At 45.8% G+C, this 17,200-nt stretch overlaps 1 protein-coding gene across 1 annotated transcript; it reads right to left on the bottom strand.

Annotated features, from left to right (window-relative positions):
• Positions 1-12,467: 12,467 nt before the first annotated feature.
• On the bottom strand, positions 12,468-16,223 carry LOC127343041 (S-adenosyl-L-methionine-dependent uroporphyrinogen III methyltransferase, chloroplastic). The gene is made up of 6 exons (XM_051369114.2): positions 15,498-16,223; positions 15,321-15,398; positions 14,343-14,412; positions 14,186-14,255; positions 13,136-13,343; positions 12,468-13,060 (listed from the first exon to the last, which is right to left on the bottom strand). The coding sequence occupies exons 1-6, from the start codon at positions 16,047-16,049 to the stop codon at positions 12,890-12,892; spliced, it is 1,149 nt and encodes a 382-aa protein (XP_051225074.1). The 5' UTR covers positions 16,050-16,223; the 3' UTR covers positions 12,468-12,889.
• Positions 16,224-17,200: the final 977 nt, after the last annotated feature.

Raw genomic sequence — 17,200 nt, 5'->3', positions numbered from 1 at the left:
CCATGTTTGTACTTCTTTAGTTGTTCAATGGCCAATGATTTAACTATGTCACAACGGAAGGCAGGGTGCTGCCCTCAAACTTAGTCGTGTGTGCCATATTTGTTGCACACTAGACTTAGTTTGCCGACAGTCCCTTTGCCTGCCGTGTGATCCAATTTATGAGGCCTCATTTTGTTTGTCTACTACAATGGCTAATGATTCAACAATGGCACAACGAAAGGCACGGTGCTGCCCTCAAACTTAGTCGTGTGTACCATATTACTTGCACAATAGACATAGTTTGCGTACAGTCCATTTTACCTGCCGTGTGATCCAATATATGAGGCCTCATTTTATTTGTCTACTGCATTGGTCAATGATTCAACAATGGCACACTGAAAGGCAAGGTGCTACCCTCAAACTTAGTTGTGTGTGTGTGTGATTACTTGCACACAAGACTTAGTTTGAGGGCAGTCCCTTGAGCTGCCGTGTGATCCAATGTATGAGGCATCACATGTTTCCAATGTTCCTTTTCATCTATATACTTGTGAGCATGCACACCTCTAATGGCATGTGTTCTTGTGGCAGACTGAGAAGCTCAAACTTGGGTCACCTGAGACCCCTGACGAGGGACCGTTCAAGAAGCGAAGGGCGGCTAACGTCGGCCACTTTCAGCCAGATGTAGGGCCGGACCAGTTCGTGTGCATCGTCTTCAGGCCCACCTTTAACCGGCTACGGATCCCTCGTGATTTCTTCAGGTGGTTCGGAGAAATCCCTTCGAACATCATCGTCACCGCCAACACTGGCTGCTACTGGAGGATGGCTACGGTGAGAGAAGGCGATGACGCATACATCGACTAGGGTTGGGCGGCCTTCGTCGTCGCTCATCAGCTGCAGATAGGCCAGTTCCTCGTCTTCAAGAAGGTGTCCACCTTCCAGTACAATGTGGTCATCTTCGACCACACCTGCACTGAGGTGATGACCATGTGCCGTTACCATGGCGACGCCACCAGGTGTGTCGTCTTCCAAAGTCATGTCTGAAGCTTACCTGATTCTGTATCGTTGCTACCATGTCTGTGTCTAGTTGTTGTTCCTGTCGTCTGTTAAACTATGATCGTGGATGGTGTGTCCCCGAACTATGATCGTCATGTGTCTTGAACTATGACCGTGTTTGAACTATGATCAGTGCTAAGTTTGCCTAAGCTGTGAATTGTGTTCTTGCTTGTGTTGTTGATCGCTGGTAACCTCACCACCGAAGATAAGAGGTAAGCAGAAGGAGATTCTAGGTTGCAACCAAACAATAGGGACGTCGTTCTGGGCTGCTACAAGGCTTGAAAACCGATCTACCAAACAGGCAGAGCTCAAATCTTCACGGGGCCGAAAAAACTCTATGCAAGTCACCAAACAACGTGGCTTTCATGATCCATCCGTCTGCGACACACAGGGAACTCCTTCCCGCTATGTCAGTGATGCATGAATCTAATGCACACAACCAAGCCCGCCCTAGAGGACCTCTTTGCTGCCGCCACGCGGCCTCGCCATCATTTTAAAGACGCAGATCGGCTGTGCTCCCTCCATGGTCATCGTTCATTCGTTCCCTTCGGCGGCGCACGCGTGGCCGAAAAGGACTTCTTCCCTACCCTGGCCGCCACCGTCATAGACTTCAGCCGATTCTCGGCCAGGCCGACAGAGCCGATGGGTGAGCTCTCAACCTGCAAAACTGTTTCATGCACCGAGTATCCGGCTCTGGGCGTCCTCCGTATCGGTAGAAAGCAGGCGTTCGTGCTGGCTGCTACGCCGGTCGTTCTGCTGATCACCGCTGGAGGAGCCTTGCCGTCCGTCGTCCTCAGTCCTCGTTGCCGTACTGTTCCACGTCGTCGGGTTCAACGAGAGGGTCAGGCTGGTGCACTAGGCCGGCATATGTCCAGCCCAATGAGCTTGTACTCGCTTTGCTTACCTGGACATGCTGTATTTCCCATGATATACACTGGTATGAAATACAGGAAAAGGCTCCCATGGCAGGTGTCATCTCACTGATCGTTCAATCTGATTCATGGGATGATGGGAACCATTGGCAGGTGGCATCTCACTAATCGTCACAACGGTATGTTTGATTGAAGTTGTACCATTGTGACTGAGCTGCACATCGACGATGTTAGTGACGTCTTTCAAAGTGTAATTGCTTATGATTTAATTTTTTCCAACGAGCCACCGCCGGGCACTTTGGTTTTCGCGGGAGACTCGAGACCGGCGCGAGCGAAGCGGCGAACGAAGCTTCTTCTCCGTCCGGCCGCCGGTTCAAGCGTGGGATTAAGAAGCGGGAGCTGACCAGGTTCCCCGCCTACACAACCCAGACTCCCCTTTTGTTTTGCCATGTTTCTTCCATGCAGGTTCGTAATGATTTTGTTGGGGCAATTGACAAGCATTGGTTGTACCAAAGTTCCTCAACAGTAAGTTTTAGTTCATATATGGATGACGTTACTGTATACTTCCAAACGATGCCACAAACAACGTCTGCAGTTGCACTCTGGGTTGTCAAATTGGATGCCCTCACTTCACGTTATTTGGTGCAAAGCTGATTGACAGAGCATTAGCCAAAGGGTCCATGCGGGCAAGTATGTTATTGGTTGATTCTCTATATTATCTAATGTTTTATGTGCTTCTTAAAGCTGCAATTTCATCTTTGTTTACTACTCCCTCCGTCCCAAAAAGCATGTCGTGAATTTGTCTAAATTTTTCAAAACACGTTCTGGCACATTTGGAAAGAGCGAGGTCGTCAAATTTTACAAAACATGCAGGTGACACCTAATGCGGTGGCACAGTTCATAAGAGAAACTGAATAGGGCTTTAAAAAAGATGTCATTCTCTTATTTGGTAAAAGCATAGTTGGCAGGCTCTTGAAACTGCCCTGGATGATTGCCGTCTCGTCCTTTATGACGGTGTTGGTCCTCTCGTACTTCTGTTGTATCGTTTGTATTCCCATACACATCCAGGAAATCTAGAATATTCACACAAAGATTCTTGGTCAGGTGTATCACGTCGATTGCAGAGCGGACTTCCAGGACTTTCCAATATTCTAGCTCTCAAAATATAGATTTCTTTTTCCACATGGGCGCGTGTCCGTCAGCATCTTTCGGAACAGGTCGACTGCATGGACCCTTTTCAAAGATAACATTTAAATCCTTGACCATGTCAAATACATCAGCACCACTACGGGGGACAGGCTTCGGACGGGGTTCTTCCTCTCCATTGAAATGCTTGATTTTTTTCCTTAAGGCATGCCTGCACGGAAGAAAACGGCGATTGTACGGGTACACATTTTTCCTACTTTTTTCCAAATATTTATTTTCAGTCACATCTAAACAGTGTGTGCATGTATTGTATCCCTTGTTCGTCTGTCTTGAAATGTTACTAAGAGCAGGTCAATCATCGATGGTTACGAATAGCAACGCTCGTAGGTCAAATTCTTGTTCGGTGTGCTTATCCCACACACGTACACCTGGTTCGGCCAACAACTCCAAAAGTTTATCAACTAATGGCCTTAGGTACACATCAATGTCGTTGCCGGGTTGCTTTGGGCCTTGGATAAGCATTGACATCATAAGGAACTTCTGCTTCATGCACAACCAAGGAGGAAGGTTGTAGATACATAGAGTCACTGGCCAGGTGTTGTGACTGCAGCTCTGCTCGCCAAAAGGATTCATGTCATCTGTACTTAGAGCAAACCATAAGTTTTTTGCCTCACCTGCAAAATCCGGGAACTCTCTCTCTCGATGTTTCTCCACCGCCGACCATCAGCGGGGTGCCTCAACATCGTGTTTTTCTTATGTTCTTCCATGTGCCATCACAACAACTTGGCATGCTCTTTATTTCTGAACAAACGTTTCAACCGTGGTATTATGTGAGCATACCACATCACATTTACAGGAACCCTCTTCCTGGGTGGCTCACCCTCAACATCACCAGGGTCATCTCTTCTGATCTTATACCGCAATGCACCGCATATCGGACATTTATTCACATTCTCGTACTTCTCACCGCGGTAGAGGATACAGTCATTAGGGCATGCATGTATCTTCTGCACATCTAATCCTAGAGGGCAGACAAGCTTCTTTGCTTTATACGTACTGACGGGCAATTCGTTCTTTCTTGGAAACAGTTTCTTTAATATTATCAGCAATTTTGCAAATCCCGAGTCAGTCACACCGGCCTCTGCCTTCCATTTCAGCAATTCCAATATGCTACCCAGCTTTTTCTGCTCATCTTCACAACCTGGGTGCAACAATTTTTGGTTGTCCTCTAACATCTTGTCGAACTGCAACCTCTTCTTATCTGTGCTACAGTCTCTCCTTGCATCTGAAATGGCCCGACGAAGATCATCATCACCAGGCTCATCTGGTGCCCGTTCTTCACCTCCTTCTTCTTCATTGTCTTCCATTGTGGTATCATCGTATTTAGAGAACATAGATCGGTAGTTTTCATCGTTATCTTCTTCATCATCGTCTTCCATCATAACCCCTTCTTCTCCGTGCTTGGTCCAAACATTATAGTCGGACATAAATCCGTGCCGAAGCAGGTGGCTCTAAATGTATCTTGAGCAAGAGTAATCCTTCTCATTCTTACATTTCAGACATGGACAACAAATAAAACCTTGCTTCGACATGTTGGCCTCGGCCACAAGCAGGAAAGATTTCACGCCCTCTCTGAAAGCGGGATCGCATCGGTTACCATACATACATGGATGACTCATCTGCACCATAAGTACAATTATGTATCAAATGCAATAACCATGCTAAAATCAGTATTGTGCGGACTATATATACGAGAAAATAGTTTTTAACCTTTTAGGACCAAAAGGAGGAAATATCTTATTAAATAAAATCAAGTGGCATCCTCACAAACATTTCATCAAACATCTCTTGTGCACATGAAGAAAAAAAAAAGCTAGCATAAACCTCCATCTTTCACCACCAAGAAAAAAAATGTAGGAAGGTGGGGAACGGGGCTGGCTGTGTATATATATAGGTCTGGACCTTTTGTCCCGGTTTGTAGCTCAAATCGGAACAAAAGGGGTGCCAGCAGGCTGCAGAAGGCCTCACACCCTTTTATCCCGGCCCGATCCACCACCTGTGACAAAAGGTTCGTAACGAACCGGGACAAAAGACCGCGTGCCCTCTAGCTGGTTTTGGGCGATGTGGCCAGGCCATTTGTCCCGGCTCCAGACTGGGCCGGAACAAAAATGCTGGACGAAAGCCCAGTTTTTTACTAGTGAGCAGCAGCAACTCACGATATTTTGCACAAGCCTGGACATTTCTAAATTAAGTCTCTGATGGCCAGCGTGTTCATGAGAGAAGTTTTCAGCTCAGCATTAGTCGTTCAACATCAGTCATTCATTAGGCTAAGGCGCTAGGCTAGCTTTGAAGCTCCATTTGAGGAATGTGGACAAACTACAGGTGAGCACACCATTTGAGAAAGAAGAACCGGGTGGGTGTGGACTCTGCTTTCTCTCCATTAGTCTCTTCCTGCTTGCCATCAGTACGTGCGGTGGGTGCTCTCGTAGCTCAAGTTCTTTAGATCAGTAGTATAACAAACGGAAGTAGCAGGGATTAGCATATGGAGTTCTATTTTTAGTTATTTAAAGTCAGGTGTCACTGCAGTACTGCTGTGCTCAATGCATCATTTTTTCAGTCTGTTGAATCAGCCACTAGGTGTCTACGAAAAAAATACGGTGAGTTACCATACTAGGACGTAGGTTAGAATTTATCTGAAAACCATGGGGTTATAAAAATCAGGATATGATTTTTTACCGGCTAACACATATCCCCGTGTGAATTGGATCGGTCAAGATAAGAAAAACATCTACCCTAGATCGGTGTTGACGGGCGAGATAAAAAAAACATGTTCAAATCGCATAGGTCATTTCACGTGGATTGGTCGAACATCGGTGTCACCGTGCGAGATTAAAAACCAAAGACCAAATTATTTATTTATTTATTTTTCATGAGAAATATTTATCACTTGTTGACTCGTTGCAATGCATGGGTATTGTGCTAGTATACATCAAGTCGCTTTTCGATACATCAAAACTTAAATAAATCTGCAATATCCTCTTTGGAACGGATGAAGTATATTTGTTCCCATGAAGCACCTATACATTCCAGAATTTTGTGTACTTTATCAGTATTCAGTAGCTCTATCGATCAGTATTGATGGTATGTTGTAACAATTTAGATGAACCTAACATGTCGAACCTCACTTCTGCTCCGGTGCTCCTCTCCTGAAATTTTTTAGGGCGTGTCAAATACAACAACGAGGACGGTCATAATATTAGTGTAGGTCCACCGTACGTACAGTCCCCGTGTTGTGTTGTACCTCATTTGTTTACGTATCTACGATCACGTACGTGTATCGAAATAGAAAGGTCCTATAAAAGATCGTTGGCGTGGGGTTAGACGGATGAGATCGTTAACTGGCCACGTGACATTTTTTTCTTACGCGACGTACACATACCGTATCATTACAGACGAATATACATGGGTTGGATATGAGTTTCGGCGGACCTAACACAACTATAATCCTTCAACTTCATTTAGGGGGCACTGCTTTTAATAATATATTTTTTGAGAATTTTGTTTGAGACTGTTAAACCGTGATCTAGTGCATTTTCACCGGATCATGTTGGATTGGTCGGAGATATTTTCTTACAAAGTTCAGCCCAACCGGCCAAACCTGCCTCAAAGCCATTGTCACCGAGCCTACTTGATCTCGTGACCGAGGGAGGGATAGAGATCCATGCATTGACTTTTTTTTTGCACACAAAGAGGGGCCGGAAGCCCCATTAAAGTGGCAGGATTACAAATTGCAGAAAGCCCCTTACAAATACTCGCACGAAGAACCTAATATTTGAAGATAGGGACCTCCTCTTTACAGAAAACACCCTAACAAAAACTAGATCAAAGCAATCAAGTCCAACGGTGTCTCTGCCACACATCGCCGGCGTCCTCCAGGCGTCGCCGTCGAGGAACCAGAGCCATCTGCTCCGGAGCCCTTTTCCGGCGAAAGCTTGTTGCCACGGTCCATCACCTCCAAGCGGGGAACGAATCACTTCGCATAGAGATGATCTGGAGCACCCGTGGCTGAGCTGATTCAGGGCCTCCACATCGGAGGTTGAAAAGGCGCCGCCCATGCGGCCATGGATAGCAGCGGCAAGGTTGCTAGCTACTTGTTGAAGCTCGTCGACATAGCACCCCGTAGGCACCAGATAGCACCCATCCAGAGCTCCTTCATCTTCTTCCACTTCCATCTCACCACCATGGCAAGTCAGAGAAGAGGGTAGAAGAAGAAATCCCCCACAGTGACCTGGATCTTGAAGCCATCACAAAGAGAGATGCATGACCTCCAGACTCCCCCTCGCCACCTAGGTCGGCCAGGAGATGAAGATAAATCATCGCCAAGCTTCGTCCTCTTTTCCCCTCGCCACCATGGCCAGCCAGAAGAAGATGAAGAACTTGGATCTTGCACAGGCCACCGAGATCCGCCGCCGCTACCTTATTGAAGAAGGTGGATCGCCCTCCCCTCCTGATCCCTTCCACCCAGAGGAAGCAGAACAGCAGCAGCAGAGCACCTAGGCCATGGATCCGGCGGAGATCCATGGCGCCACCTCCGCTACGGGACATCCGCCCAAACACTGGCATAGCGCCAAGAACAAGAAGACTATCCTACCCTATACTACTCCGGCGCTTCACCTCCACCGCCTCCGACCGGCTAATCCGGTGGAGTGGCTTCGGATCGGCCCGGCCGATTGAGATGGGCGACCAAGAACTGTAGACGGCTGAGAGCTGGCGGAGGGGGAAATGAGAGACCGTTGGCGACAAGACCAATACTGCATGAAGTTTCCATGCATTGACATGGGCAAAGCCTTTTCCACTGGACATGATTTAGTCTATTGACGACCGGCTAAAAGGTCACCGAGCAGTGAAGAGCACACCGAGCCTTTGGTTTCATGTTAGGTCCTGGCCTAGCTTACCCCCGATAGAGTTAGAGCATGTCTAACAGATCTCTAAATTTTTGTCCCGTATAACATGAGTAGAGGGTCCTGTATTCGATTTCGATCGGCGAAAACTCGTCCGAGCTAGCAGACCCCGTATCCCTAAACTGTAAAAGAGCATATTCCTAGAATATGCCAAATCATTTTTTTTTCTTTTTTCCTCTTCTTCCTCCTCTCCTTCTTCCTCCTCCAGCCCCACTGCCCCGGCCGGCCTCCGCCCCCCGCCGCCACCGGCTAGCCGCCGCCCCCCGTCCCCGCCCCTGCTGGCGCCCACGCCCGCCATGGCCTCCGCCAACCACCGGCCGTGGGCCGGCCGCCCCGCCCGCCACGGCCCCGTCTCCACCGCCCGCCACGGCCCCCGTCTCCACCGCCTGCCACAGCCCCGGCCCGCCAACGACCGTGGGCCGGCCGCCCCCGCCCGCCACAGCCTTAGCCACGGCATCCTCCGCCCGCCACGGCCTTGGCCACGGCCGCCCCCTGCCCGCCACCGCCCGCGAGAAGACCTGCAGGCACTGCAGCACAACAGCCATGGACGCGCGTCGGCAGCCGCGGACGCGCGGCGGTGCGCGGAGGTGGTCGCACGTTTCTCCAGCGGGGCTCCATGGCGGAAGCAGTTGCGATTTTGGTGAAAATTCAGCGCGCCAGAAGTGAGGGGTTGGCCCTGTATTCAGCCTCCCACCCTGTACTTGTAGGGGGTGAGGAGCCGCCCCGTAGCCAAAACTGTAAAAATTCGATACGGGGGCTGATTTACGGGATCTGCTAGATGGTCGGGTATAGCTCTACCCCGTATATCGGCGGTTATTTTATGGGGTTGAGCCTTTTAAGGAGTCTGTTAGACATGCTCTTAGTAGTTCTTTGTGGCGAGTAACACTTCAAACATATTTAGAATTTAGTCTCAACGAATAAGGAGGGGACATCTAATCCCGGCATCCCGCCTCCCTCAGCCCCACACACAAAATACAGGGTCTCACAAGTAAAAGTAAGAGGGGAGAATACATAGATCACGTCGCTGATTGATATCTTTGTACGAGCAAATAGTTATGTTCCGTGAAATTATCAGACCATACAATATTACATGCAGCCTGTGTGGGATAAATCTCTATTATCCATGTACATGCCACAGTTTATAGCAAATTCTAGAATTTTCCAAGCAGTGACTGTACTAGAAATAGTATTATGCAAACTTTTTTGGACTGTAGTATAGGCCATCGTTGTGACTAGATTCATTTTACCTACTCCTTCAGAGTTTTATACTAATATCAATGTTCTCCAATAACATTTTGCTAATCATACTATGCATTCATGCGTGAGAGAGCTAGGGGCTAGATGGATTATTTTTCACGCAAGACGCCGTACAACTCGACCCAAGGAAAAGGAAAAAACTAATCTAGGGGAGTAGCTGGCGCACACCTCGGGCTCCCGCGTCCGCCCATTGCCGCGCCTCGGCTGCTAAGTCGTTGAACAAGGATGTCACCGAAGATCGCACGTTGTGAAAGACCACCACGTTCCGATGCTTCCAGATCCACCATGTCGTGAGCATGATAACCGACGAAATGCCCTTGCGCAGCTGGTGAGGGGCGGTCCGCACCGCCTGCGACCACCACTCCGCGAAGTCACCCTCAACCGTGGGAGGGCCTGAGGTGGATTGGATCCACGACGGAACCTCAAACCAAACCGTCCTGGAAAAGGAGCATCCTGTGAGTAGATGGCTCATGGTCTCGACAGATTGGTCACAGAGCGGGCATCTGGGCGCGTGCGGGAGACCGCGCCGTTGCTTCGGCTTTGTATATTTTATGTACTTGTAGCGGTTAGCGAGACACTTGATTGGATAATACTTAGTATTCATGAAATAGAAGGGAGTGATGTTTTGGAACATGGAAGCATATGCTTCCTGTATTTTGAAATTCATCTTACACATATTTTGAATTTCAAAATAATTAAAACAAAAAATTCGCATGTACATCTTCACGTGCTACACGCTCACAAAATTGTTTCATAAAAAATGAACTTGTCATGTGACCAGTGTAAAAAGGACAAAACTCAGTGCTAAAAATAATGTTTTTTACAAGATAAATTTTCCCTTTTTTACGTAGACCACAAAAAATATTGATTTTTCGTGAAACTTGACGAATGCACATATATTATGGAGATGTACATGTAGAATTTTGTGTCACAAAATTCCGACAACTCGAAATATAATTTTTTGGTATAGGGAGCATAAGCACCCGGGAGCCGAATTAAATTTCCGTGAAATAGAAGGCATATAGATCTTTTTGTCAGTTTGCTGCGCTATTTTGTACCTGTGACTAGTACAGGCCCATTGTGCATTTGTGCTCGAGGACAGTGGAGCTTGGTTCAAGGCTTGCCTGCTGTATTGTTTTTTCTTGGTCGTGTATAGTTGCTGTTTTACAGCCGTGCGGTCTAGTGCGACAGGATCGCCTGTGCCTCTCTGGCAGCTGCATCATCGCCAGGAGTATGTTACTTTGAGAAAGTCAAAGTGTCAAAACCATATAAGTTTCACTATGTTTTTATAAAAAACCGTTAACATGAAAAATATAAAATATGTAGAATATCATTATAAACCTATAGTATATTTTCATATGATACCTATAGAATATCATGACTTTTGTCTTGTTTCAAAAATATATAGAATATCATGTTTTTTAAAGAGTTTCTAAAAATATGGTCAAATATTGATTAACTTGACTTTTTTTAAAGTAAGCCTTATTTATTGAAACGAAGATAATAGTTAAGAAGGATAATAGTTGAGAAAGATCAGAGCATATTATTTACCAGTCATAGAAGAAAAACAGTTAGAAGTCATTTGGAAGCCAGGTTTTCATTTCATTTGTAGCATTTTGAAATGAATTTACATTGTAATTCCAGAAATGGACACTTGTTTGGTTGCCACAGGAATTGTAAATGACAGTAGAATTCAATATTGAATTTGTTTGGTTGCCACAGGAATTGTAAATGACAGGTTTCAACTCGGAATTGTGATTACACATGGCATCATTTTGCTGGATTTCCTAAATGAAATGATGGCCCAATTCTGTGGCAACCAAACAACCCACCTATGGAATTTTAAAATGAATTCCAGGATTCTAGGTTCAAATGATGGATACCAAACGACCTCTTATGGTTGTTTACTAGGCACAAAGACAGGAAAGTGATCAACCGGTCAGCATTGACCAAAGAGGCAAAGACTAGCCCATTCCATTGTGCGGGGAAAATATCTAGTGATACCACCCCTTACATGATACCATGATACCGTTTCACAAAATTTGAATTCTAAGTATAAAAAAATTAAAATAAATTTTTGGTGGTTGACAAGATGTGTGTTTACATTTTCTAGATTTTTCACGGCCAAATTTAAAATACACCAAGAGAAACAAAAAAGACAAATGCTATATGAATAGTGCCATTTGTGTTTTTGTCTTTATATGACACTATTTATGCTTGATTTCTCATTTTTGTTTCTCTTAGGGTATTTTGAATTTGGTTATGAAAGTTACTGGGCACGTAGACACACATCTTACGAACACCCAAAATTTTGGTTTTATTTTTTTGAACATTTAAAATTTATATTTTGAAAAGTGGTATCATGGTATCAAATAAGGTGTGGTATCACTGAGGTACTACCTCCCATTCAATGCTTACATAACTCATATCGTTAGATTTATATTAAAGATCACTTTCTAATGATGCTAACTTTATAATAATCTTTACATACTAAAAGTAATTTTTAATTGAAGAAAAACACAAAAAAACAAGGGCGCCTTATTGATTGGAATGGAAGGAGTACTACTGTGTGCCACTTACCGGCAAATCCCGTTATAGAGAAAAACAGTCTTTTGTGGGATGAATATTTCTTGCTCCCGAGCTCCAGTGCTCCTGGTTAGTTTAAAAAATTCAAAATCATATTTGTGAGTTTTAAAAAAAATTGAAAAAAAACATTCGAATGTAGCTCATAAATTATCCCACAAACGTGTAAAATATCACTTTCAAATATTTTGTATCCTGAGCTGTACAAAAACAACAAAAATGTAGATCTGTAGAACTATGTTTGAAATCTCAAAATTTTATCAGATTTGTCATTTTTGTGTAGCCCATAATACAACAAATTTAGAGTCACGATTTTACATGCTTGTGGGATACAACACTAACTATGTGCCGAATTATTTTCATATTTTTTTGAAACTTTTAAACCATGATTTTAAATGTTTTTTAACGGCGAGAGCACTGGTGCTCGGGAGCAAGTGACACTTTCCGTCTTTTGTGGTTGAATATGATGTACTCCGTATTCATGTATCCGCACAAATCAATCACAAGCTAACATGTACCGGATTTAATGATAGAGTAAGACAAAACGACAGGACAAAACTGTTTGGAAAAGACACAGTCGTTAATTTAAAAAGGTTTCACGAACTTGCTCAAAAAATTTTTATCAAACCGAACAAAAGAGCCTGACATAGACATTGACAAATACTGACATACAGAGGCTAACATATAGAGGTTCCAAGAGCGGCCTCTCAATAAAATACTGCCACAAAGGGGAGGAAAAAATAATTCCCGCCTCTCATCGAGATATACATATGGTCAAGTCTCAACTAAGCTGAAGAATTGTTGCAGTTGAGTAGATTAAGCCACATCACCCTCTGCCAGCAACGAATTAAGTGCACCTTGTTCTCTGTGGTTGATATGTACATCTTGTGCAGCTTCATAATATATGTTTCCTCTGTTTGCTCTATCCCAGTTAAGGATGTCCTATGCCCCGCATTTCCTACTGTGAGCCAGATTAGATAATCTTATATCTCACTTGACGTTCACCAAGATGCTTTGTATTTAGTCAGAAGAAAACTGCTATCTTTTGGCCTCAGTTTTGTGAGAGTTCTCATTCGTCAGTGCATCCTGTTCAGATGACTCAACCCAAAAGGGCGACAAAGCCACCACCTTTCCAATAATTATCAGAGTTGGAGAAACCAGATCCGCCGAATGGACCTCATCCACAAGATCCTTTAACGTTGCAAATACCTACATCAAAGGAAATATTCAGCACGGGATGGTTATGTTTAAACACTTTTGGCGTCACGCTCTATGACTACATACCATTCGCTGTTGGGGGGTAGTACCACGCTCTACTGCAACAGCAGGAGTATTTGGTGGAAGGCCATGCTTCATTAACTTTGGAGCGAGAGATGGTAATGTTGATAGACCCATATACACAACCAAAGTTGTGTCGGGGTCAGCCGCATTCTCTGCCACAAATAGAGGATCTGTTCCACCATTTCTAGAGTGCCCAGTTAAAAATCTGACACTGCAAAAAGATTATGTGTCAAAAATTTACTACACACCATTCATAAACACTTACTCGCTGCATAATGCATCACAAGAAATGAATTAGGCCAGTGTGTTCATTTACCATGATATAGAATAACAGACTAATCGAACACGTTTTTTTGAAGAAAAATAGGGTTACCCCACAGCACATTCCAGACAATGAAACCACATATTCACACAAGTGTCAGCGCAGAGGTAAAATGCAGGCATGCAGCAGGACGTGCTGTCAAACAAGGTCTGAAATAGCATAGAACCATCTATCCTTACAGCCTACCATACTACCGAGGGGGGGCTGATGGCGGGGGGCAGTGGATGAATCGCCAGGAGCCGAGTACCAGTTTGTGAGATTCAGTTGGCGACGCCGCTCAGGCACCGCCCATCCCCCGGTGCTAAGTAAATTCCAAACATCTATGTTCTCAAAGAACCAAAGCATGTAGGTATGGCAAGGCTATTCTTTCCACTCAGGGTAAAATATTTCTATTTCCATACTTCTATTCAAAGATAAAAGACCTAAGAAAGAGAGAGATAAGCAATGGAGTAATAGTGTCAAATAATTCTACTATACTGCTTTAATTGTCAAATCAGGTCGCGCAATGCCATGCACTTGGAGTATTAAGCTAGGAAAGCATCGAATATCAACTGCAATATGTATTAAATCAGTCAAGCATGCTAATGTGTATTTGAGAAGTAGAAGCATTTTTAAGAAAACATGTGCCAATAAAAGGCAACAAATACTGCACAAATAAAGATAGAATCTGAAGAATATATCAGTCGGCCACATCACAAGAATGATAGAAGAGGGAGCAATGACGACATTACCTGGTGGCGACACCTCGATGGGTAAGTGGAATACCAAGTTCTGCTGCAATTCCTGAAGCAGAAGTAATTCCTGCAGACGGTTGGGTGTAAGAAATTCGAAACTGTTTCACAGATGACATTGCAAATTATCAAAGATGCCATCAGAGGCTTACTGTACCTGGAACAACTTCAACCCTAATCCCTTGTTGCTGTAGGAAATCCATCTCTTCTCCACCTCTTCCAAAGACCTGAAAAGAATACGATTAGCATACTCCCTCCAAGGTAAAGGTACATGAGTATATCACTGAAATGAGTTCTCAGCTGGAGTATGACCATGTTTGTGTTTTACAAAGACAAAATTTTAAGAATCATCCAAATGTTGGGATTTGTAACATCCTTCAAAATAGAAGGTTGCTAGTAGACCGTTCTTCTTGTTAGCATTTTATACTAAACTGTTGCAACTTGGCATATTTTGTTCTGTACCACCTCTGAAGGATTTTAAGAATGAGCATTTAACATTAGAGACATTAAACGAGAGGTCTTCTGTGTCTAAATAGTTGCACCCCACTATCTAATTTTACTTTCTTCTCAGCCACCCACGTTAGAACCGAGCTTGCTGTTCAAGATTGATGCGCATACAAGAAAGTCTAAATTAGGACTCAGCGGTGCTCATCATGTCTGTCTTTTTTTTCTTCTTATCTAGGATCAAGGGGTAAATGCAAGGAGCCATACTATTTTTGTTGGCATCTCTTAGCTGTTATCCAAATAAATTCAATGAGAAGCGAGATTGGCATTGAACATTGATGTGCATAGAACAAAGTCTAAATTAGGAGTCACCGGTGCTCCTCATGCAAATCTTTTTTCCTAGGATCAAGGGGTAAATGCAAGGAGCCATACTGTAGTCTGCATCTCTTCCACTTTGAAATGATTAAATGAAAGAACTTTTGGCAGAATGCAAACTAAGACTGTCGTACAGAAGCATAATCAATTAATTAGTCTGGGAGATGAAGCATGACAGAACCCCAATTTGATCAAACCCAGTTGAATGTTTGAGCATTAGAGTAATTTCAAAGAAACCAATTTTAAGCTAATAGCCGGTGTTGCCACAAGAAATCGTGTGGCACTGTGATGAAAAATAGAAACAAGGTATTATTACCAGGGGATCGCCGCCTTTGAGGCGCACGACATTGGCACCAGCCTCGGCAAAGCTGAGGAGCAGCTCGTGAATTTCCTCCTGCATTACGTCAAACGGGCCGACAGAATTAGGAACCAAGATTGGCACTTGAACATACTCCGTAGTACATTACAGATGAACCTTGGAACAAGAACAGACCTGGGTGCGGCTGTGGTACCCGGCCGTCTTGCCGACGTAGAGTAGCCTGGCACCCTGGCCGACCAAATCGAGCACCTCGTTGGAGACGAGGCGGTCGTAGAGGACGAGGTCGGCGTCCTGGATGGCCCGCACGGCCTTGAGCGTGAGGAGGTCCGGGTCCCCGGGCCCCGTCCCCACCAGCGCCACCCTCCCGGGCCCGCTGGCGGCGCCGGCCCCTTCCAGCCCCTTGCCCCTGGACGCCTTGAGCGCCTCCAGGAGCCGCCGCAGCTCCGGGAGCTGCAGCGCGATCTCGTCGTCCCGGCGGCCGGAAGCCGCGGCGGCGGAGGAGGCGGGGGAGGAAAAGGAGGAGTCTTGGGCTGTGTAGGACCAGGCGTCGCGGCGGTATCTTGAGGAGGAGGTGGCCTCTGTGAAGGGGGATGCGGCGGCGCAGATGGCGGCGGCGGCGGCGGGGGAAGAGGAGGAGGGCCTCGCGGAGGTGGCGCAGGAGGTGGAGGTGGCGGAAATGGAGGCGGCGAGCGGCTGGAAGCGGGGAGGTCGGAGGGCGAGCGCCATGGCGAAGCAGGGGAGCAGACGGCGGACGGATGGGGAGGCTGAGGCGGTGTGGAGTTTTATACGGAGAGTGAGATGAGGTGAGGCCGGAGCAGGAGAGCTGGAGGCGGGTGGCTGGTCGTGGTGCGGTTTTGGATGGGCGAAGGGGTGGAGAGACCAGGGCGGGGCTGCGGGAATGGCGACTTGGCGAGCTCAGAGGCGGCCTTTCCTGTTTGATCAAAGGGTAGAAATGTGTGTCCTTGCGAGGGTGGAAGGGCCAGGTTCAATGAACCGCTGGGGCGAGGCAATGTGGATTCAGGAGGTAGCCAAGTGGGAGTGTGCCTGGCCCTCGCGGGGGGCGCTTTTGGCTGCGCCGGCGGCGACGGGAGGACGGGGATTTGCGGGGTGGCCCCCCGTGATGGCATCACGGAATATGTCACCGCCGCCTGCACACAAGCCATCTTTCTTACACCCTCCGTCTCGATTTAACTGGACGCGTATATAGTTTAAAAAATTGCTTTAATTATTATTTTGATCAATACAATATAAAATATTTCCAAATAGGATTGTCAGTGTTAGGGAAATATGCTTGTTGTATTATCAGAGGGCCAAATGCCACAATATATAGTACATGTACAGGTGCACATATGCAGAAAGCCCCCTAACATATGGGGAAACTACAATATACAGATATATACATCTAACACCCCCCTCAAACTCATGGTGGATCCACAACACTGAGTTTGGAGAGTAAGAAATCATGTCGCGCTGAGTCCGTGCCTTCGTAAAGAAATCCGCCAACCGCAAATCAAGGCACATAATGAACCGCAACAACATCATCATGTACCTGTGTACGTGTGTAAAAAGCATCAACACCGATATGCTTGGTCAGCTCATGCTTGATCGGATCACGTGCAATACTGATAGCACCTGTACTGTCAGACAAAAGTGGAGTGGGTGTCGTAACGGAGACCCCAAAATCTGCAAGCAACCACCATAACCAAGTCACCTCAGCAATCAACAAAGCCATAGCCCGCAACTCAGCCTCAATACTCGAACGGGAAACTGCGACCTGTTTATTCGTCTTCCAACCAACAAGCGAACCACCAAGAAACACACACTAAGCAGAAAGCGAACGACGATCCGTAGGATCACTCGCCCACGTAGCATCGGAA

Source organism: Lolium perenne, chromosome 3, assembly GCF_019359855.2.
Source record: "Lolium perenne isolate Kyuss_39 chromosome 3, Kyuss_2.0, whole genome shotgun sequence".
Classification (NCBI taxonomy): Eukaryota; Viridiplantae; Streptophyta; class Magnoliopsida; order Poales; family Poaceae; genus Lolium; species Lolium perenne.
The sequence above is the reverse complement of the archived record's forward strand: the minus strand, read 5'-3'. Positions and strand labels throughout refer to the sequence as shown.